The 21,817-nt window shown below is 39.3% G+C and overlaps 1 protein-coding gene across 1 annotated transcript in view; it reads left to right on the forward strand.

The window, feature by feature from the left end:
- DAPK1 (death associated protein kinase 1) overlaps positions 1-18,615 on the forward strand; it is a 99,083-nt gene extending 80,468 nt beyond the window's left edge. Inside the window, exons 18-25 of the mRNA XM_005154925.3 lie at positions 2,780-2,857; positions 5,594-5,816; positions 8,299-8,487; positions 10,272-10,469; positions 12,743-12,881; positions 14,167-14,287; positions 15,562-15,750; positions 16,200-18,615. Coding sequence (XP_005154982.1) covers positions 2,780-2,857; positions 5,594-5,816; positions 8,299-8,487; positions 10,272-10,469; positions 12,743-12,881; positions 14,167-14,287; positions 15,562-15,750; positions 16,200-17,432 — 2,370 coding nt within the window. The 3' untranslated portion in view covers positions 17,433-18,615. The remainder of the gene's footprint in view (positions 1-2,779; positions 2,858-5,593; positions 5,817-8,298; positions 8,488-10,271; positions 10,470-12,742; positions 12,882-14,166; positions 14,288-15,561; positions 15,751-16,199) is intronic.
- Positions 18,616-21,817: the final 3,202 nt, after the last annotated feature.

Raw genomic sequence — 21,817 nt, forward strand, 5'->3', positions numbered from 1 at the left:
ACAATTTTGGACAAAAAGGGAACTTTCTTCTGTTAATTTCTTTGTCATGGAAGCAATGCTTTTTCTACATGTTATCTTACTAAATTGAGCTTCCAGATCTGAGTCCATACTTACAACAGACTTGTGAACTGAACTGTTAGCCTCTGTCAATGTAAACATCTCAAAGCGCTTTTTTGGAGTGAATTTGACCTAGAGTTATTTCTGTGTACTTGTTGCCAGTGCTCTGTGGTATCCTTCACTTACTCCACTGGCCTTTCTGCGTGTCTTGTTTACTCTGTGGTCAAATGACCATGACTTCAAAACTCGTGTTTGTCAGGCACCGCCCTTGCTAAGGCATTTCTCCATAAGCAGAAGTGAGCTGGGAGCTAAGAGTAAACAACACAGCAAGTGAGGACAGTGACCTCGACAACAAGGGATGGGTCCCACAGTACCTAAGCAAGACAAGCAGAGCAGGGGCAGTGATAGCAACCAGCTTCAGACAGGAAACTGGGCTGCCAGCCAAGTCCATAACAATGAGGCAGGTCTGAAATGAAGTCAGGGTCAGGAATCGAGCTCAGTGACCATGGTCACCCAAGGGTCTAGTGATACCAGGCAAGTCCATAGAGAAGAAACAGGTTCAAGGTCAAACCCAGAAGTTAGGAAGTGAGTCAATGGGATACATGGCCACGCAGACATGTAGTTTTGGTGTTGCTCAGGTGAGGACCAAGGGCAAAAGCTTTAGCTTAAGAGCAACACCTGAGCAAAAAGTAGTGTAAAGCTCCTGGTAGGGCTGCTTTTGAGGTGGTCTTCCTTCACGGCACCAAGATTAGACAGCGGTGTCAAGCAGCTTGTCTTGAGCTCAAGAACCTGTTAAGAAGTGGGGAGGGATCTCTGGATCATGACAGTGCCACCCCATGTTTACTGGTAGGTTTGCTCTGTGCACACTTAGCAATTTGAACCATTCTTGTTGCCATTTTTCCAATGAGCAACTGCCACCCACACTCCTTTTCAAATACTCGCCAAGTTATTTCCTTTGTGTTTGTGCTCATATAGTTGTGACTGAGCTAAACAAATGACGTACAGCTGAGTAGCCAAAGTCAGGCTTGAAGCCAGAGCAAACCCCTGTGGAGCACTGAGACACAGCAAACAAGGGTGTGAAGTTATCTTAGCCTTGCCCAGTACAGTTGTGATGTACCATCAAGAGGTGTGAGACCTACTTTGATTCAAAGAGACAATGCCCATGCAGGAATCTGTCACTGCATACATGCTTGGTGCTGGAGTTTGACAGCCATTTCCAACCATATGCTGCAGCAGGAAGAGTGCAGGGCCAGGCTCTAACAGTCCTGCTTTGGATATAAGAGGAGGCCAAAGGTTTGGGGATCCAGATAAAATTCACACTTTTGTTTGGGGGAGGCTGCATCCCATTACCACAAGGATCCTCAGGAAGGGGATCAAGATTTCCACTTTACTTCAAAGTTTTGGATTCCACCGTATGTGCCCAAGACTGGAAACTTTGGAAGCACTGAAAGTGCTGAAGCAGCTCTGATGGCAGGCTAGCTGCCCAGCCACTAGACTGCTCTTCCTCTCATACAGCAGACACTTGGAATTAACTAGGATTTGGAGAGTAGGGTCAGCACAAATAAGGAAATGTTTCTCCTTTGATACATCTTCTTTAAGGAAAATAAATTTTTAAAAATACATTCAGATGTTTCTTCACTAAAAGTGCAATTACATGTCAGCTGTGGAAGGAGCTGAAGGTTAAGGCATTGGTTCAAATTTAGTCAGTTCATGCCATCAACTACAATTTTGTCTGTTTCCTGCTAATGTTCTGTTCTTACTCTGCCTGAATTATCTCTGAAGTACATAATAACTTTTATGGAAACCTGAAAATGGGTTCTGTATGTGGACACTCAGTGGTTGAAGTTGTTTATTTCCTATGATACAGTAATTGTAATAATACTGTAATAATTACAGTAACCTCAGGAACTACATAAGACAATGCAGGTTTCACATGAAAAACTAGTAAAATCAAAGGTAGAAACACAAATAAAGAGACCTTAGTTTTCCAGTATTATTTCTTAATAACTGAATGGTTTTATCTGAGAGTGAAAGAAGCAAAGTGCTTGTAAGTTAGTTACCTGTTACCAAATTTTAAACAACATAATAGCATTAATGAAGTTGTAGAAGCAGTGAGCAATTTTCCTTTCAGCCAATTTAATATTAAGCTGCTGACCTCTGAAGCATGGGTAATTAAATGGCAAGACCTGAAGATTGCTGAAGGTAGCTTTGCTTTTTTTAAATTTGCTGATGCAATTTAAACAACATCTCTTACAATGTTCTTGCTTCCTGGAGTCCTCCAGTGGCTGTTATGCCACTGTCATTCATTTAAACTTCTGTGTCTGTTCAGTGTGTAGAGGTTGCTATCATCCTCTAATTGATTCTATGATTCTATGATGGGAAGAGAAACTCAGATGGGGAGTATTGGCATCACTCTCAGGTTCTAAATTCAAAATATCTTATTGCAGTGGTATGCAGATGCCAATTTGTGAAAGAAATGCAATTGTTCTGTATTGTACTGTATCTTTTTTTGGACAATTAAAAAAAAGATGGGGATTCTGGTGGGGTGTGATCAGTATTGGTTATTGTGTGGGCTTTGGGGTTTTTTTTCCTTCTGCCTATCGCAGTTGCATCTGACAGCAATTCTGTTGCTGCCTTGAGTAGCTGAGCTAAGTTGCATGTGAGTTTTTTTATTGTCAGAAAAAAGGAAGGAACTGCTGTTAATATATTTGTGTTTTGACAGGATGGGAAAACAGCAGAAGATCTTGCCAGAGCAGAGCAGCATGAACATGTAGCCAGTCTGCTTGCAAGACTTAAAAAGGTTGGGAATGCATGAATTTTAACTGAAGTTCTGCTGTTTTTAAGATACCAAGAAAAGTTTGACCATGGAAAATCATGCAATAAGATTCTCATCAAAGCCATTCTAAAGAAGCAGTTGCAAAAATCTTTACTGGAATGGTGTATCTTTCTTTTGGGAAGGAGGAATTTTTTTGTTTATTTGGGTTTTGTGATTTTATTTTTAATTTTGATTCAAAATTATGCCCTCAGTTAAAGCTAGTATGTACATATTAACAAAAGTGGCTAAACTAATCTGCACCACTAATCTATCGTATCCTGTCTCTGACATTGCCTGCAAAACAGCTAAAGTGTTAGAAGAAATTGGAAAATAAACTATTGAGAATTAGCACATCCCACAAGAGGACTTATTTCTTCTACCCATCACCATTTTAGTTAGATCAGGGTTATGAAGTATGAGGGGGTTGTGCCTCTTCTGGAAACTAAAACCATATGGAAGAGTTGCATAAGTTTTCAATGTCTTCTTTTAATTCTGGAATTTTAGTATGACAACTAGAATAGAAAGCTGATCTTCCCAGAAAGCGGGGCTTGTAAGGCAGTAGGTCTGTCACATCTGATAGTGCATTGATTATTTTGGACACACAGCATCATTCAAAATGTGGAGGTTCAAGGACCACTTTCCTGGACATTACAGGACGATGGGCGTGTGGAAAACTGAAATAAATGAACATTGCAGAGTAGCCAAGGTGGAAGTAGAGTCTTATCCTTTAGTCCTGCCAGTAAAACTATACTTGCTACAATTGTAAGGTATATCAATGAAGATGTCAGAAAGTGCCAAAGTTCAGGCTTCCTTTACAGTGATAGCTTTTGTAAATGTTTGTGGTAAGAGGATCTGGTTTTTGCACAGTTGTATCCCCACACCAAATCCTTGCTGGTGTCTGCAGGCAGATAAATAAAATTGTGGTTTAGTCATGATCTACATATGGAACTAATACAAGGTGTCCTGGAACAAAAGGGAGAAGGTCAGATAAATCACCTTCTAAAAGAGATGTTAGTAGCTGTTAACTTTCTTCTTGATAGCAGAGTATACTTAATTATTGAAGCCCTGCATATATATATATATATATATGAGAAACATGTCTTATATACTTCATCAGCATAGTCATTGCAACAGAGTCAATCTGGTCAATTGAATGAATTACATCAAACCACTAACAATACTCTAGTATTATTCAAAATTATCAAAATCATTTAGTACAGAGTGTGCCTGACACTTGTTATATTTTCAGTGCCTGTGGAGTGGTTAGTTTCTAATAGCACATGCGAAGAACCTACTATCATTAGTGTTACCAAGTGCTTTTTAGAGAGGATTCAGTATTAGCCATGAGGGGTTCAGTATTTGCACTGTGACTAATTTACTTAATAAATGTCTGTTGGCAAGGAAGGAACTAAATTAAATGCACTACTATTTCTGTCAAATTTCTCAGCTTAATTGCTGCATGCTTATAATTTTGGGGAGCTGTAGGTGCTCATTTAATGACTCATCCTACGTGTTAAACTCAGTACAAATGCAGAACAACAGAGCCTCTGTCTCAGCTCCAAATAGGGGAATGAAGGAAGGGAAGATGAAGCTACTTCCTTTGCCTTTTCACCTTTCTGCTGTCTCCAGATTTTCTTTAAGCCTGTCTTTCTGTGGCGAGAGACACTTGATACTTTGCTGTCCTGCACTGCACCCCCATGCTGAATTGAGTTTCCAAGCTCATTTTGTGTGGGAAAGATTATCCATTTCTGATTACTCTTGCTGGACAAAAAGAAAAAACAGATTTGATTTGTTCATTCCTATCTTTGGCAGGAACAGGAGTGTCCTTCAGATACTAAAAGAAAAGATATGGATGAGTAATGGGGGAGCTGAAAGCTCTTCTGTAGATGTGACTGGGTTTGAAGAAGGCCTGTGTAGGAGGATGAGATTGCAGCTATGAAAGAGACAATGAGTGCAAACAGGGCAAACTGTGAAAGGTTAATTGAATAGGGAGGCTTGGGAGTAGGGAGGGAGATGAGTATAGAGGATGTACACTTGCAGTAGAGGGCTAGAAAAATGGAAAATTAATAGTCTGCAAGAGGTCTTTCCAGGTAAAGAAGAGTAAGTGTGTGGGGAAAGGAGAGGTAAGAGTGGTCTGGGAAAAGGGATACTTATATTGCAAAGAACTGGAGTGAAAGTAAAGAGAGAACTGCATGGGAGAGAGAAGAGGAGAATTCTCCCAAATATGAGACGTGCAGAAAAAGTTGATGTAAAGAAGAAGGGGAAACACATGTCATGTTTTTGGGCTGCTCAGGTGGTAGATGTCACTGCAAAATTCTTCAGTGCTGCATGTATATGTGTATTATATAAGATTATGGATATCAGTTATGCTGTTGAGAGTGACAGGTAAGGAGAATGGATACTGAAAGAGGCTAGGTTTTCTTCCTTTGCCCTCTCTGTCAGAAGTCAGAATGATCCTATTCACTGATGTTAAGCTTGTAGTCATGTGTGATTTTCATGAAGACTCAAAGTGACACTTTGAAAGCAAGCTGTCGGCTGTACTTTGTCTACCTGTTTCTGTCCCTCTGCCAGTAACTGATCATTTGCATAGTGAAGCAGATAAAGGAACTGATCCAGATGAACACCAGCCTGGCAAGAAGTGTTACCTAAACCCTGTGGTTTGAATTTATTGAGAGGCACAAGTTCCCTGCCACTTTCTGATTTCTTCTTTATGTTGAATAGGATGCTCACCGGGGAATTTTTATCCAGCAACTGCGGCACACACAGAATCCACAGCCCCGGATCAAACTGAAGTTGTTTGGACACTCAGGTGCTGGGAAAACAACCCTTGTGGAGTCTCTCAAATGCGGCCTGATACGAAGCTTTTTCCGAAGACGAAGGCCTAGGCTCTCATCCACAAACTCAACCAGATTCCCCCCATCTCCTTTGTCATCCAAACCTTCAGGTATGGCTTTGAAGCTGTAATGTTTGAATAAGAAGACTTGGTCTGTGTAGCTCCCAAGGAAGAGCTGTTGGCTGCACTGCGAAAGACAGGACATACAGATTGTTTAGGAAACAAATTGTTTAAGCAAAAACCGGGGAGGGTTTTGACTTCTCTGTACACAGGCTTGTAGCTACAGCAAGAGCAAAGAGGAGCAGGCAGTGTGGAGGATGCAGAAGTAGTTAAGGTTTTGCTTACTTACATGAACTTGGAGAATGGAGGACAGGACTTCTGAACACTGGCATTTATTTTTCACAAAATGCCCTAGGCTGTGAATGCCAGTGTCCTGACCACATGTCACTGTCATGATTTTAGGGATTAGGTTTTGGCAGTCTTTTTGTTTGAGTAGCTCCAATAAACTCTGTGCAGAGTTGAAACAGTTGCTGCATCTTTTTGTGATCTTCAGTAATGACAGAGCATTCAGACTGCCTCTGATGCCTTGTAGTGCTGTTCTGTAAAGTACAGGAGTGCATTAGCCCAGTTAGGGATGTCTAAAATTGCCTCCAAACAAGGTAGAAATAGAGGTTTTCCAAACTGAAATAAATGTGTGCAAATAATTGGGAAAACTTTGCCCACATAGTACCACTTGGCCTGTGTGAAGCTGGAATTGCTGCAGAACGTGGAGGAGCTAACAAGGTTTATACATCAGCATGTGCCTGACTTTGGAGGAATCTACAGCCGTTTTAGAAATACGCTGAAGAGAGCAGCAAGCTATTTGTCCAGGTGCCTTTTCTAGTACTGAGAGACTGCACAATATACAAGCTAAGCAAGCACTTGGAGGAACTCAAATTTGAATCGATATTTAGAAATAGTCTGAACTAAGTAAGTTTTAGGTGGGGTCGAGGGTTGAATTTTTCTTTAAAAACCTTTGGATAATACTTGCAAATTTAGGTTTCATTCATCGTTTTGAAGTAATGTTAGGACAGTGCTAGTAGTAGATTTCATCTCTGCTTTCTCTCTAGTCACCTGAAGAAGCTAAAAGGTACTCAAAGAGTAGCTAAAGACAAGATGACTGGCACAGAGATTGTTATTGCATTTGCTGTTCTGTGATGACAGAAAAAAAGAAACTGATTAAAGGAATCAATAAGAAGTTCTTGATTGATTTATCTTAATTTACTGTGTCATACAAGGGGAGATAAGTCACTCAAGGAGTATCAGTACCTGGAAGTTTCTATCAGTACCTGGAGGCAATTCAGGAAGGTTTTGACTGAAGACAGATTTTTTCAATGTTGGTTGGTATCAGAAGCAGAGGATAGGTGTTACGTACTCACACCATAAAATCAGACAACACTGCTAGTCACATTGTCAAACCATTATAGAAATAACAATGAATTCAAAGTGTGCACTTGAAAACAGCTTACTTAAACATAAACCAAAAAGTTGTGCAGTGCTATGCACACTTGAAGCTTATGCAATTCTATGCAAACAAAGCTACTGTGGCATTATTTTACTGTTTGTTTATTGCTTGTTTCAGCATCAATTCCTTTGGATGAAATTCCTTGCATAACATATAAATAATATTATGGGTTAAGTGACATAATCAGATAAACATTTAAACCAGCACAGTTTGGTCTGTACTTGATCATGTTTAGTGGTGGTCTTGGCAGTCCTGGTATAATGGTTCAACTTGACCTTTAAAGGTATTTTCCAACCTAGTTGATTCTATGGTTCCATGTGCTTAGGTTTGTTTGTATTCTGCAAAAATAAATGTGTGGCCTCACCACGTATTTATTTACAAGAGCCTAAAGATACAAATAATACAGTAGAAGATCAAACAGTAAAATACAGTTTTACAGCTGACAGGTGGTTTCTATGCTAAAACCCAATAGTCAAATGCAGTGTCTAGTAAAGGAGAGGAAACTTTACTTTCTCCACTAGATGGTGCCAGTCAATTACAAAGCCCTTTAATTTCTCTTACGGAATCTGGATTAAGCATGAACTAAACAAATTGCTTACTAGTAAAACAATTTTGGTTAAGGGCCTGCTTTTCTCCCCCATCTCCCCAGAAAGGTGTTGTTACACAGCACCATTTTTATCGTTACTTACAGGAACCAACAATATGTAGTGATATTCCAATAAAATTAGATCATACTATGATATTGCAGCACTTAGCTAAAAAAAAAAGTTTATCTTTGCAGCATAGAAGAATTTCAGCTATTGAAACCTTTCAGTCACAAATCATCGGGTTTTGGGTTTTTTTCTGTGCTTCCTCCCCAGAAGTATACATGCTAAAGGGCAATAAGTGCTATATGGGATCATTCTGATGTTGTCCTTTTCAGTCAAAGAAGGATGTAGTTTTGTATTCTCACAGCTTGGTAGTCATCTGCTTTCTCTGAAGAGCAGTTTGTTTGTTTAATCAGCTTTTATGCTTTGCATACTTATTTTGAATTGATCTGGTTATAATGTTCACATGTTTTGTAATCTCATTTTCCTTTCCCTGACCCAGTTTCAGTAAGTATTACAAATCTTTATCCTGGATGTGAGAATGTGAGCGTGAGAAGCCGTAGTATGATGTTTGAGCCAGGCCTGACCAAAGGAGTATTAGAAGCTTTCGTTTCACCTGCTCATCACTCTCACTTATCTGCTGATGACCAGTCCACAAAGGCCATTGATATTCAGAATGCCTATTTGCATGGTAAGCACAGCTGTGGGATGGTATGCCTTAATGATGTGGGACAGTTAATGCCATGTTGCTTGTTTTTCAAAATAAAACTAAGAAGAAAAAAAAATCTGACTTGGTATTGTAGTGATGGTGGTTCAAAATCCAACAGTGGTGGGATTTGGTTTATTTAAGCAGAAGGTAAATCTGCATAAAGTTTTGTAGCTGTAATATACATACTAATCACTAGTGTCAGGTGCTTATAGTGTCACATAGAAATGTTTTTAAGGTAAGTGGGGCAGGAGGGAGGAAGGAAGGACTTAGTATAGTAAGAGTGGGTTAGCAAACAAGCTACTAGTGTAAAGGCTCCTTCACCAAAACTGTATGTCCTTTGGACCATATCCTTATTGGATTTAATCTGGTCCTATAGACTCAAGTGTCCTCGATATGTAAATAGTTCACAGCTGTATGAAGGACCTACCATTCTTACTCCATGACAGGGCCAGAGCATGTTTGGTGAGCCCTGGAGCTCACCAAACATGGTGAGTGGAGCTTCTGATTCCATTGTTCTTTTAAAAGGAAAAGTTACACTTGTTAGCAGTAAAAGGGCTCAGTCGGATAAGTTGTCATAACTACATATATGGCTTTGACTGTGAAGACCATACAAACAGTGCATATACACTACCAGCCATACTAATTGTTATATAGGGGGTAAGATCTCTCCCAGTAGGATCTCTTCTTCATAGCAAAAATGTTCTGAATGCCTTAACAGCTGCAATTTTGATTCTGATTTAGATTAATCAAGATTTTTGTCTCGGAGGGAGAAAACTATTTATGAATGCAGTATATACACACTAACACATGCAGTGACAAAATATTCATCCTAGATGCTGAAGAGTTTGCCATGCAGCTAAAGCTTGTTCTTTGTCCAGGCTCATTTCCTCTGTCTTTGAAACCAAGTCAAGTTCTGTAATGAAACAGAGTTGTGCAACAGACTGTCAGAAAGGTTTTCTTTTCTTTCTCTGTGCTGTCTTGATATAGAATGAATACACATGGGGGAACTCTGAATAGCTGTACTCTTAACAGCAGGTTTGAGGTTTCTGGTTTCTTCTTAGAAGTTTAAGGTTCACCTTAATCAGCATTTTATTTAAATAGAGGTAGCACAAGTGCAGCAGACTTGTCCCTAATCAGATGGTGCATCTGGGAAGTACTATATACTGCAACACACTAATGTTTTTCTCACCTGAAGCTAAAGGAGATGGCAACAAGAAGCATGGTTCTGTTGGGATCCTTAACATGGTGATTGTTAAATCCTGAGTTAATAATGGGTTGTGAATAGTACTGTAAATTCTGTAAAGCAGAAGGCTTCTTTTTGTCCCTCTGCTCTTTTTAATAGCAGCAGTGACATGTTAAGAAATAAAATTAATTTGAATGCTCAGATTTTGGGGGTGAGCGGGAAAAGAAGGGAAGCTGTAACTCTTGTTTTGCAAGTGAATTACAAGGCAAAGGCAAATTTAATGTGTGAGGCTGCATGCAGTTAACACACAGGTGTTTCCATGTGGCATCCAGCTGACTGTCCAAGAGAAGTGAATGTGAGAGAGGAACAGATTGTGAGCACCCAACTTCTCAGGCTCTGAAACTGACTGAAATCTCTTCCCTTTTTTCATGATTGCATTTGCAGTTGTCTTTCTTATATGCATAGGGTTTATCTTTGTGAAAGTTTAAATCAGATTAACTCTTTTGCTTATCTTTCCGTGGCTGAAAGGTGCTTTGTGCTTACTGATAAAGTGTGATCTTTTCATCTGTTTGTCTGTTTTCAGGAGTTGGTGATTTCAGCATCTGGGAGTTTTCTGGGAATCCTGTGTACTTCTGCTGTTACGATTACTTTGCTGCAAATGATGCCACAGCAATTCACATAGTGCTTTTTAGTCTCGAGGAGCCTTACGAAATCCAGTTAAACCAAGTGACCTTTTGGCTCAGTTTACTGAAATCTTTAGTCCCAGTTGAGGAGCCAATAGGTATGCTCTTCTGCCTGTTAATTAAATAATAGGGGACTGTAGAATAAAGCTTCTTGTGTTTCTCTGCAACTTTGTACATCATCTGTGTTGAGCGCTGTTATGTCATCCCCATGTATTCAAACAAACTTCACACAAGATTTCTTAGAGAAAGGGAATTATCTGTGGAACAAGCCTGAAGAGTCGTACACACCACTTAGTCCAACTAAAAATGATCGTGAAGTGTGGTACAGCCTCCTGCAGCGCTGGGATTTACATCTGAAAATGGCACATGAAGTTTTGGCTTAAATAAGCTGTGTGGAAAAGTGTTTCAGAGAGTTGGAACCATTTAAAACCAGTTTTAGACATATTGCTTAAATTCCACGTAAATCCAGCACAAGTTAACAGTGTTTCCAGCATAAGTTAGTCTTGTCAATGAGAACAGGAGAGAAAGCAGTGACATGGCATTATCTCTCAATACATGCAACCTTAACACGTTTAACTAGAGTTGTACTGGGACTTCAAGTATGTTAACCTTTTGGTGTATCAGGGTGTACAGAAATTGCTATTTCTTGTAAATTTGACTTTGTATATTCTCAGACTTTGCATAGGTTTTGAGTAAGTTTACTTGGTTTATATATAAGTTTTCTAACAAACAAAGTTACTCAGCAGGCAAGCATTTATTTTTTTAATCCTTAAAAAGTCTGTAAGTCTGGGTATGTATACACCATATAAATTGCTTGTGATTTTAGCTGAGCATTGGTCTGCAGATTGCAGCAAGGATGAACCAAGGTCTGACATGTGTCTTGGTTCTATGAACCAAAATATTATTCCAGCGAGCAGATCTAACTCAGCACTCACAAGCATGTTTAATGCCACTAGGGACTCAACAGACAAGCATATCAAGTACTTACATAGTGTAGAGTAATTCTCTCTTTTTGTTTTCTGCTCAATTCTGTATGCATTGTCTCAGACAAATAATGATAATGATGAGCCCAGGCAGACCTTCAGTTTTCGGTTCAGGCATGTGCATTTTGCATTTTAGATCAAGTTACAATAGTCACAGACGTTAACAATATAAGCATTTGGATCTACCCAACATGAAATTACTTCTGGAAGTAAAAACTCAGAAATATGCAAAAAGTATCAAAGCTGAAAAAACAGTGAGTTTGCAATTGTGGAAAGCTTTTACCAGCTCCTCAGTCTAGTGAGGAAACATAGTTCTTGGTTTGACTGTGTTAGAATTTTATTGTCTCTTCTTGCTAAGCTGATTATCAGCATTATTTAAATACTTTGCTTAAATCAGTGTTTATAATGGTGAGCTCAGCTTGGGTACCAATGCGTTTTTGTACTATTACAAGTTCTTTCTATGTAATCTGTAGTAACTGATGTTAGCAGAAAACTTACACTTTTGGAATTAATTTCCAGTTATTTTGCCTAAGTTGTTGTTCAGCTGCCAAAAAAAATATATATATACTAGTACAAAATACTTAATCATGGACATACTATGCAAAGATTTGGGAAAATGTGACTGTTCATGAATGAATCAAGATTCTGTAGCCCTTGGTTGATGAAAACCCATTAGTGATGTAAGCATATTCTCCCATTGAATGCTTTTTCAGATTAAAACAGCAGAATTGGATGTACTGTCATTTTTTAAAAAATAGTTTAACAATATTTCCTCTTTTCTGCAAGATTAGTTTGAGAAAAGATTGAAAACTCTTGTGTTCCATCCTGTTACCTCATTCATGTCATTTGTTTCTTTCTTTCTTACTCTTTTTCATGGTTTCTGACAGGCTTTCCTACTTAACTCTCACCTAAGTGAGAGGTCATTGTTTGTGTAAGTACTGCAAAATAGCATTCATACTAATGTATGAATGTTGTAGACCTTTTGTGTTCTACTTACAGTCCTCTACTATGCACCTGTAGTATTAAGCATCATCCAAAGATTGAGAGAAACCCTTTGAAGAAGCTGTTATTTTTACTTCTTCACACTGACACAGTGTTAATAGATGTCGTTAGAGTTATTAATGTTTTTTGTTAAAACAATAAAGTCATGTAGTATCAATGTATCTGATGATATTCAAGGAGTCTACATAGATAATCTTATGGGCAAATAAAAGCCACAAAGCATCAGTGGTGTACCCACATTGTGGTTATGGTTAGAATTGGTAAATCCACTGCAAAAATGATTGCTATGAAGAATGTAAACTGTATTGCTGCTTCCCCAGCTTAGTAAAGCAGCTGTCTCCATAGGCATGTCTCATAGTGAGGGAGTGCTCTCGTTTCTCTTCCAGCATTTGGTGGAAAGCTGAAAAGTCCGCTGCGTGTTGTTCTGGTTGCCACACATGCTGACATAGTGAATCTTCCTCGGCCTGCTGGGGGAGAGTTTTGGTATGACAAAGACATGTCATTGTTGAAAGAAATCAGGAACAGGTAAGTGGGGAGTGTGTTATACACAGCACTTAAACATGCCAGGTGGAAAGAAAGAAAAAATACTAAAATTGATAGGAATATGTAAAAGATTTTTATGTGTCTTAAGCTTTATGATTTGATGGTTTGAGTATGTTCAGGAAGCTTACATTGTGCAAATATTTAGTCATCATTAATACAGTGAGCAAGCTGCCTGAAGTGAGCTAAAATGAGCTAAGGGATGCAAAAATCAGTTGAGGCTTAGGAAGTCTCTCCCTGTAAACACTGGGATGCATCCAAAGATCTATATCAGACATCTGCCTAACATTTGATACTCAGGTTTTGCACCAGTCTCAGACACGTGAGCAGTTCTCAGGTACAGGCTCGTGGTGCAAAAGAGGAAGCTTTACAGGAAAGCCACCTTTTGTTCTGAATGGATTTAGGATGGGCAGGAAAAAACCTTAAACCTGGAGATACTCCCTGCACAGTTTGTGAAGAGCCGGGTATTGTGAAGTCACACAGGTGACACGGTAATCCAAGAGTTACCTAGAAGTTAGGGAGACTTCTAGCCTTCTTCAGCAAATGTTTGGAGAGCATGCTGGTTGGAGATGGAAAAGGGAAATTTGTCATGAACATACTATTGTATAAACTGACAATAAGCACGTAAGTGGGTAACACATGAGATGAGCAACCATCTATACATATGGGCGTAGATACTTGTCTGGACTGTGCAAGAAACACGTGGGAATTCCAGCACAATAGTGGCAGGGCAGTGTCTTAATCAGTCGAAATAAACCAACAGAAAATACCTGCATAATCATTGATGTTGGAATACTTTTAAATGCAGGAAGTCCAGAGCTAGGAAAACAAATATGTGCTGTTGAAAAAACAGAAGGAACCGGAGAAGAGAGGTTGTGTCTTTAGCAACAACAACGGAACTATTCAAAGTGTGAAAAAAGAAAACAGCAAATACAGAGACCTTAAAATAATTAATTTCTGCTACCCCTCCTTTAGTAAAATGTTTGAGTTTGGAATTTCAAGTCTTGTGATGCAGTTGGTACTTTCTTATAAATGTTCAGCCTCCTTTTTTAGGAAATACAATTTTCTCTCAATATCTCTGTTTATTTGCAAGAAAATTAGAGAGCAGTTGTAGTCTCTGCTTATAAAATAACTTAGCATAATCAGTACTTAAATGTTTTCATCATTCCTTAGAAGAAAAATAACTAATTTAAGACTGAAGTACAATTGAATTAAGAAATAAAACTGGGTTTGGGACTAAGTAAATAATTGCTTGCTTTTCCTCTCTTAGATTTGGAAATGATCTTCAAATTTCAGAAAAGTTATATGTGTTGGATGCTGGAGCATCAGGGTCTAAAGATATGAAGCTTCTCCGAAATCACTTGCAAGAAATAAGAAGCCAGATAATTTCTGTAAGTAATGTCTAGTGGTTTGGGTTGGACCAGCCAAAATGCAAAAATCCTGTGCAATAATTTACTGTAAATTTAGTACTTACATTATGTAACTCAAGTGAGTGCTGTTCAAATTTTTTAGCAGCTTGCATGACAAACAAGGTGATAAAGAAACTCCTGACAGCAAAGATTCAGTCAGAAGTTTCAAAATAGTAGGTGTTCTGTTAGGTCATCAAAATTATCTCTTTTAAAAGGAAACAATTCAAGATTTTCAGTTCAAAGTTATAGTTTCATGTTTTTAATTGACAGTGATTGATTCTAACTGTTAGAAACATAATTCCCAATATAGATGTGTGAACTAACTATTAATTAACTTTTTACTTTACTTTTTTACTGAAAAATATGTGCTTGGAGGTGTATATGTGGCTAAGTATATGTAAATGAGACTGTAAGTAAAATAGCCATGACTTGATGTTATTACCAGGAATCCACAGAATTCCTGGTGATATCACAGGAATCCATAATGGTGACCAAGTCAAGTTGATATGCAGCCTATGCTAAATGGTTTTAAATTTCTTCATACCATACTTGTGTGACACATTAAGACTTTCTGTAGCTACTTCTGATAGGTTGGGATTTTTTTTAAATTACTGAGAAGTGAATGCGTTAGTTCATTCTGTAGATCAAGGAAAATGGGTTCATACCAGTTTCACTCTATTTTACATTCCCAATGGTCTCTTGATTTAATAAGCATTTCTTCTCTGACAAAACTTCACCATAGCCACACTCACTAGCTTGAAATCTGGAGGGCTTTGCTGCAGAAGTGCATGCTGTGGCTTGAGAGTGTAAGGCAACAGTGAGGTCCAACACAATCAATAAATAAAAATAACATCTTCTTATCCGGTACTCTGCCCTCTCCCCTGTATAAATTGATCCTGTACAAATAATGTTGACAATTTCTGAAATAAAGATTATCTTCTAGACCATGAAGTTGGCCATTTGACATTTGACAAGGCAGGACTATATAAACCAAGCTTTCTTTCACATGCCAGGATTCCTTTTGTAATCATGTTTCAAAAATCTTGTTTTAATTTAATTGAAAAACACTTTATTAAGAAAATAAGGGTCTATCACAGGGGGAAGTCTTTAGGCGTGAATATATGCCATGAATACATTAGACTTTGTAACCTCCATTAGAAAATTAAACCAAAACCAACAACAAAACCCCACAACAACAGTACTGTCATTCTCTGCACAGTAGAATTACAAACAGATGTTTTCTGTGCTTTCATAAGACTTGCCCACCTATGACTCATCTGTGTGAAAAAATAATCTCCACACTGCCTTCATGGAGAAAAATGAATGGACCCAACCAGCTGATGTCACTGCAGCAGTTTGTGTACGATGTACAGGAACACCTTAATCCCCTAGCAAGTGAAGATGACCTACGGCACATAGCACAGCAGTTGCACAGCATAGGAGAGGTAAGTGGTTTTATCTAAATTGCAACTCTTTATTAGCAAGGTGCTGCTCTGGCAGAATATTGATTAATGAGATTGAAGCAAATGTCTGTAGTTTGGAAGTTTGTAGTTGTTGTGTGTCTTACAGTTTGTAGGGTTTTTTCCTCCTCCCTCTTAAGACATAATGAAAAATAAAAGGTTAATAATGCTTTTTTTTGTTATCATGATTGTCCTGTGGCTCCTATTTCATTCTACAGCATTTCCTTGAAACAGGAAGAATTACATTACTAGTGAAAATCAAGAACAAGACCTGCTCTTTGTTCTGAATACTTGCAAGAAAATAAAATGCACTGTTTGTTTTTCTCTTGTCAGCAGTGTTAACAAAATGATTGGTCAGCAAGTTAGGGAGAGAACATGGGGTATCATCTTACACTTCACAAGATGTAAATAATAACTTTCATATTTATGAACAGATTAACATTATGCAGAGTGAAACTGTCCAAGATGTTGTGCTTCTGGATCCTCGCTGGCTCTGTTCAAATGTCCTTGGAAAAATCCTGTCAGTGGAGAACCCCAAAGCCCTCCATCACTATAGAGGTCGGTACACTCTAGAGGATATCCAGCGTCTGGTGACAGATAGTGATGTGGAAGAACTGATACAGATTTTGGATGCCATGGATATTTGTGCAAGGGACCTTAGCAGTGGAGCAATGGTGGATATTCCTGCTCTCATAAAGACTGACAATCTCCACAGGTCTTGGACAGATGAGGAGGATGAGGTGCTGATTTATGGTGGTGTTAGAATCGTTCCTGTGGAACATCTTACCCCATTTCCTTGTGGAATTTTTCATAAAGTTCAGGTGAATCTCTGCAGATGGGTTCATCAGCAAAGCACAGAGGGAGATGCAGACATACGTCTGTGGGTAAATGGATCAAAGATTATGAATCGTGGAGCTGAGCTTTTAGTGCTGCTGGTCAACCATGGTCAGGGTATAGAGGTTCAAGTTAGAGGACTGGAAACAGAGAAGATCAAGTGCTGTTTACTTCTGGATTCTGTATGCAGCACCATTGATAATTTAATGGCCACAACTTTACCAGGCCTTCTGACCGGGAAGTACTACCTTAGTCCTCAGCAGCTGAGGGAACATCATGAACCAGTAATGGTCTACCAGCCTAGAGACTTTTTCCGTGCACAGAGTCAAAAAGAGACATCACTAGCTAACACTATGGGGGGATATAAAGAGAGCTTTAGCAGTATACTGTGTTTTGGGTGTCTTGATGTGTACTCCCAGGGAAGCCTAGGAATGGATATTCATGTTTCTGATCTAAATCTACTTACCAGGAGAAAACTAAGTCGACTTTTGGATCCACCTGATCCTATGGGGAAAGATTGGTGCCTTCTGGCCATGAACCTGGGCCTCCCTGATCTTGTTGCAAAGTACAATACAAATAATGGAACACAAAATGACTTTATCTCAAGCCCAGTCCATGCTCTCCTGCAGGAGTGGAGTAACGCTCCCGAGAGCACTGTAGGTATCCTGATGTCTAAGCTGAGGGAATTAGGTCGCAGAGATGCAGCAGATTTTTTACTGAAGGCATCTTCTGTATTCAAAATAAATTTAGATGCTAATGGTCCAGAAGCTTATGCTTCTAGTTGCAACAGTGGCACTTCTTATAACTCCATTAGCTCTGTAGTATCACGGTAAGAGCAGGTGTTTTGCATGGACATACTTTCAAACTGCAGAAAGGATTAGAGACACAGTACAAAAGGTTCTGTGCATTTTAGTTTATGAGCTCTTACATCAAAGGATCTTTATCCTTCTCTAGCACCACCTTTTGTGCGTAAACTTTCTACTTCTAACTGTGAATTGTTGCTCTTTATCTATTAAAAAGGCTGGTGTACTTCTGGTGTTTCAAAGTTATTCCTGATACATAATGTGCTGCTTAATACTGCCATCTTAACTGGAAAGTTTTCACTTTTATGTACTGCAGATGTTTTTATAAAATACTCTGATTCTCCCTATAACAGGCAGGGGAGAGGAATAGCACATTTTACCCGAAATGTGTATGTCTTACACGCACCCTTTTTTTTTTTTTAATTTCCATTATGTCCTCTGCTTAACATTTTCTTATATTTTTAAGGAGAGAAATCCACCATTTGTGGTCAGTCTGACTGAATTTTAAACCATTTTGTTGTTCTTAGCTGATAAAGTGAGTGCCTTTTGCAGAAGGGAGGGTGCAGCTGATTTGAATGACCCTGCTGGAGTTACAAGAACATGCTACCTCTGTTTCACTTAAATCATCTGCATGCTTATCAGTGCAAGTGGTGCTTGCCTTTTAATTTTTCCTGCACTTCTAAGACATTGGTGATAACTCACACAGAGCATTCTTGTGCCAGTACTATGGGTATAGACATGTGGTACCTAATCAACTTCAATTACAGTGGGATCATAATGTGAAAATCTCTTAAACTTGCCAATTACCATGCTTCATTATTTCCGTGCACCTCAGGTAAAAGTTCGCTTTTCATTATAGAATTCAAAAACACAAGTGTTGGTTACTGCGGAAAAATATTGTAGAGCTGTCAGTCGTAATTTGTGTATAAGAAAGGTTTTCTACTATTAGATCCTGCATTACTTTACTTCCTGTACTTGAAAACTTTGATGGGGATAAAAACAAAAAGGAAGCAAGGTTTCTTGCAGTGATAACTTTAAAATTGATATGAGGGAATATGAACCATTTTCTGTTTTGAAAAGCATGTAATTTAATGGTGCGATGTGTTTGTTTATATATATTGTATGTACATACATTAATACTATTTTTTCCTTAATCTTACAATGTAGTAAAATTTTAAAGGATTTTTCTACAAATAAACTGTTGCTTGTTGCATCTGTGTCGTTCATATTCTGTATTTGAAAGGGACTGAAGCTTACCTTTTCCTTAGAGACTCAACCCTGGAGAGGCAGTGCCTGGCTTCTGAAGTTCTGGGAACCCTCTGTTTCACTTCAGGGGAATTTCTTAGAATGCAGGAGAAATATTTACTCGTTTTTTACTGCAGAGGTGGTCCCTCTGCAGCAGAGGGATTTGCATTCTGGTTGGCAAATGGTAAGCCAAAGCTCTTTGCTACATAGCTTCTCCTTTGTGTTTCTCTGCAGTAGAAACGAAAACAGCAGACATGAGTCTGTCATCAGGAAGCTTCGAGAGTATGCTGTGCTGCAAAGGGAATGAGCATTGCATTAGAGCCTGTGCTGCAGTATTAGTCCTTTACATTAAGGATTCCCTCAGCATTGGGTTTGGAACTGTATAATCTTAAGGTCGTTTCCAACCCTAACCATTCTACGATTCTATGACATGAGTGCTACGGCTGCTTATTTAAACCCTCAGCATCACTCAGTGATAGCTGCACAGTCTCAGTATGGCACTCTATGCAGGCCGCTCTGCACAGTACCTCCTCCCTGTGTATGCTGCAAAGCAGTTAAAAAATTTCTTTAAATGATAATTGTCATTTCCCACTGACTTTCTTTCCATATTTTCTCTTGTTTCATTAAACTCTTCCCCAGGCATCACTGGGCTCCTTTGTTAAACATTTCTTGAAGTGTTAGTCCTAAGTACTAACCTGAGGTGTCCATGCTCTGATATTCTGCCTCTAATGAACCGAGTTCAGTGTCTCCTGCCAGTGCCCAAAGTTGCTCAGTAAAGAGCTCAGCTTTCCACAGGCTGTATTTGCTTAGGTCTTATCATGGCCACCACCATGCCTCAGCTTCCCTGTGTGAACACATTCAGCACTTTTTTTGGATTCTGGTATGTGGAGGGGTCTTTCTCATCTCCGTAAGACTTTATGGTTTTCTTGCTGATTTCTTTAGGCCTGTTTCTCAAGCATCAAATTTGGAGTTACCTTCACTGAGTCCGTGTGACTGCAGAAGAGTGGGACTTGCCATTACAAGCCTTTTCAGAGCAGAGACGACTCTGAGATGCCTTTCCAAAGCAGGGCTGTCAGTGGTGTCTCTGAGTTTGGGATTTAATTCACCACTGTACTGCTTGTGGTGGAGTGGCAAGATTTTGAGGTACCAGGTAGCTCCTACCCTCTCTGCCTCCTGGATTGCTTTATGCATGGTTGACGGACCAACACTGGTGCAATAGTCTTTTGCCCTTTTTCAGCATGTTCTTGATATGCAGAAAACAACAGCATGTTCCTGACAACTCTCTGCTTCCATTTACTGTAAAATACAGCCCCGGGAGTATAAATCACTTAGCAGATGCTATGATGGATCCTTGAAGAGCAGTCACAGCCTATTGCATCATTTACAGTTTTCATGGTAATAGGCTCAGGAAAGTGAATCACAGTCATAGGATAGCTTGAATTGCTTTCCTACAAGTCATGTGCCACTGACAAAAAAGACTGTTGTCCTAAATAACAAAAAAAAGGTTAGCAGGTTAGCAGAGTGATACAAGTGGGCATCCCTTCAACTGCTTTGCTTTTATTGATCACCTGTTTTGCTTTGTGAATGCCACGAGGAGCAGAGCTTCATTCTGCAACTTTTAGAACTGTGTTTAAAGTGCACTGAGCCTGCTTTACTTGCTTCAGAAATGGAGGGAATGCAGGTCTTTGCAAAATCAAAGCACTTTAGCCATAAATGTATAGTACGTATAGTTTGTTCAAGGACTACACTGAGTTCAGTTCCTGGCAGTGAAACAAGTTAGGCTGGATATTCTTAGGAGACTCTCTACCTTCCACTTCTTTCTGAAGAATTCTGAAACAGAATTTTGAAGATAAAGCAGATAAACCCAAACATTTCATTTTGTCTTTGAAATCTGTAATGCAGACAAACCCTTAAGCTTGCAACACAGTTACTCAAGGCCAAGATGCATTACAGATGATCTACCTGTTTAGAGATGTGTGTTACTGGCATCTGGACTCAAAATGCTGAAGAAGGTGGTGGGGAAGAAGCAAACATTTTGGTGCAAAACGATTTTCCAAGTTGAGTCTTTTCTCTCTGGCATGCAGCACTATGCATGGGATAGGAAAGTGCTTCATAGTTGCTGTTTGTATTGGGGTTTACTGGGTTTTACTCTCTGTGGGAGTTCTACTGCTGACCAGACTGGTAAATTTGGAAAGCCACAATAAGTAAGTGGATACATGCAAATGATTTTAGGGTGGGACAAGAAGGGCATCCAGAGGTGACCTTGGCTGAAGGTGGATATATATGATTCTTCTCACCTGAAGAGAGGTGAGGAACATGGTGCATGTTGACAGCCTGGCCCACACTTCCTCCTCCTGCTGTAAAATATCATAGTACCTGCTGCAATAATTAAGGCATTTCTAGCTTGTACGTGTCCAGGTTCAGGAATATACTCTCTCTCATACCTGCACAGGATCCAGAGTGCAGTTCGGTGAGGCATCTTTCCTGCTGACTTGGGCACTGTTGTAGCTGAGCATAAGTGACCTGGAGATGCTTTGGGCCATCTGTGTTGAAGTATAATCAGGATGCTTCTGCTGCATCTTGGCATCTAAGGCTGGGTCGGGGGGGTTATCTGCCAAAGGTGGTGGAATTCATATGAGTGAGTACAGGCTGAGTGAGACATTCACATGAGGTGCACAGGTTGGGGAGGATAAAGTTCTGCTTTTCAAAATGTTGTCAAGGAAACATGGGAGAAAAGGGAGAACTCTTGCGTTATTGGAGTTAGACTGCTGATGCTGTTAAAGGATCGTGTGTGTACGACTTTCTGAGTCACTGTGCTTCATTTTCAAGCTGATTTTGGATTGCAAAATCCACTATTTTAGCCTGCCCACAAAAAAAAAAAGAATGTGTATTTGGTTGTTATAGTGTGTTCTCTTTCCCTTGAAGTCAATCAGTCTCACTTGAACATCCCCTGTATGGGACTACTTACAAGTCAAAATGTACATAGTAAAGTCAGCTGCACAGAGGGAATGCAGAGAGGAAGGGTCATCTGCTTGGAACATTACCATGGAAAACAGAGGGTACAGGTCTTGAATTTTGTGCTGAAGGTAGTATGTGAGTGCGCATGAAAGCTGGTGCCATACCCATGTAAGTTTCCTAAGCCTATGGTATGTACCATTCCTAAGGCACGT

Source organism: Melopsittacus undulatus, chromosome Z (genome assembly GCF_012275295.1).
Source record: "Melopsittacus undulatus isolate bMelUnd1 chromosome Z, bMelUnd1.mat.Z, whole genome shotgun sequence".
NCBI lineage: Eukaryota > Metazoa > Chordata > Aves > Psittaciformes > Psittaculidae > Melopsittacus > Melopsittacus undulatus.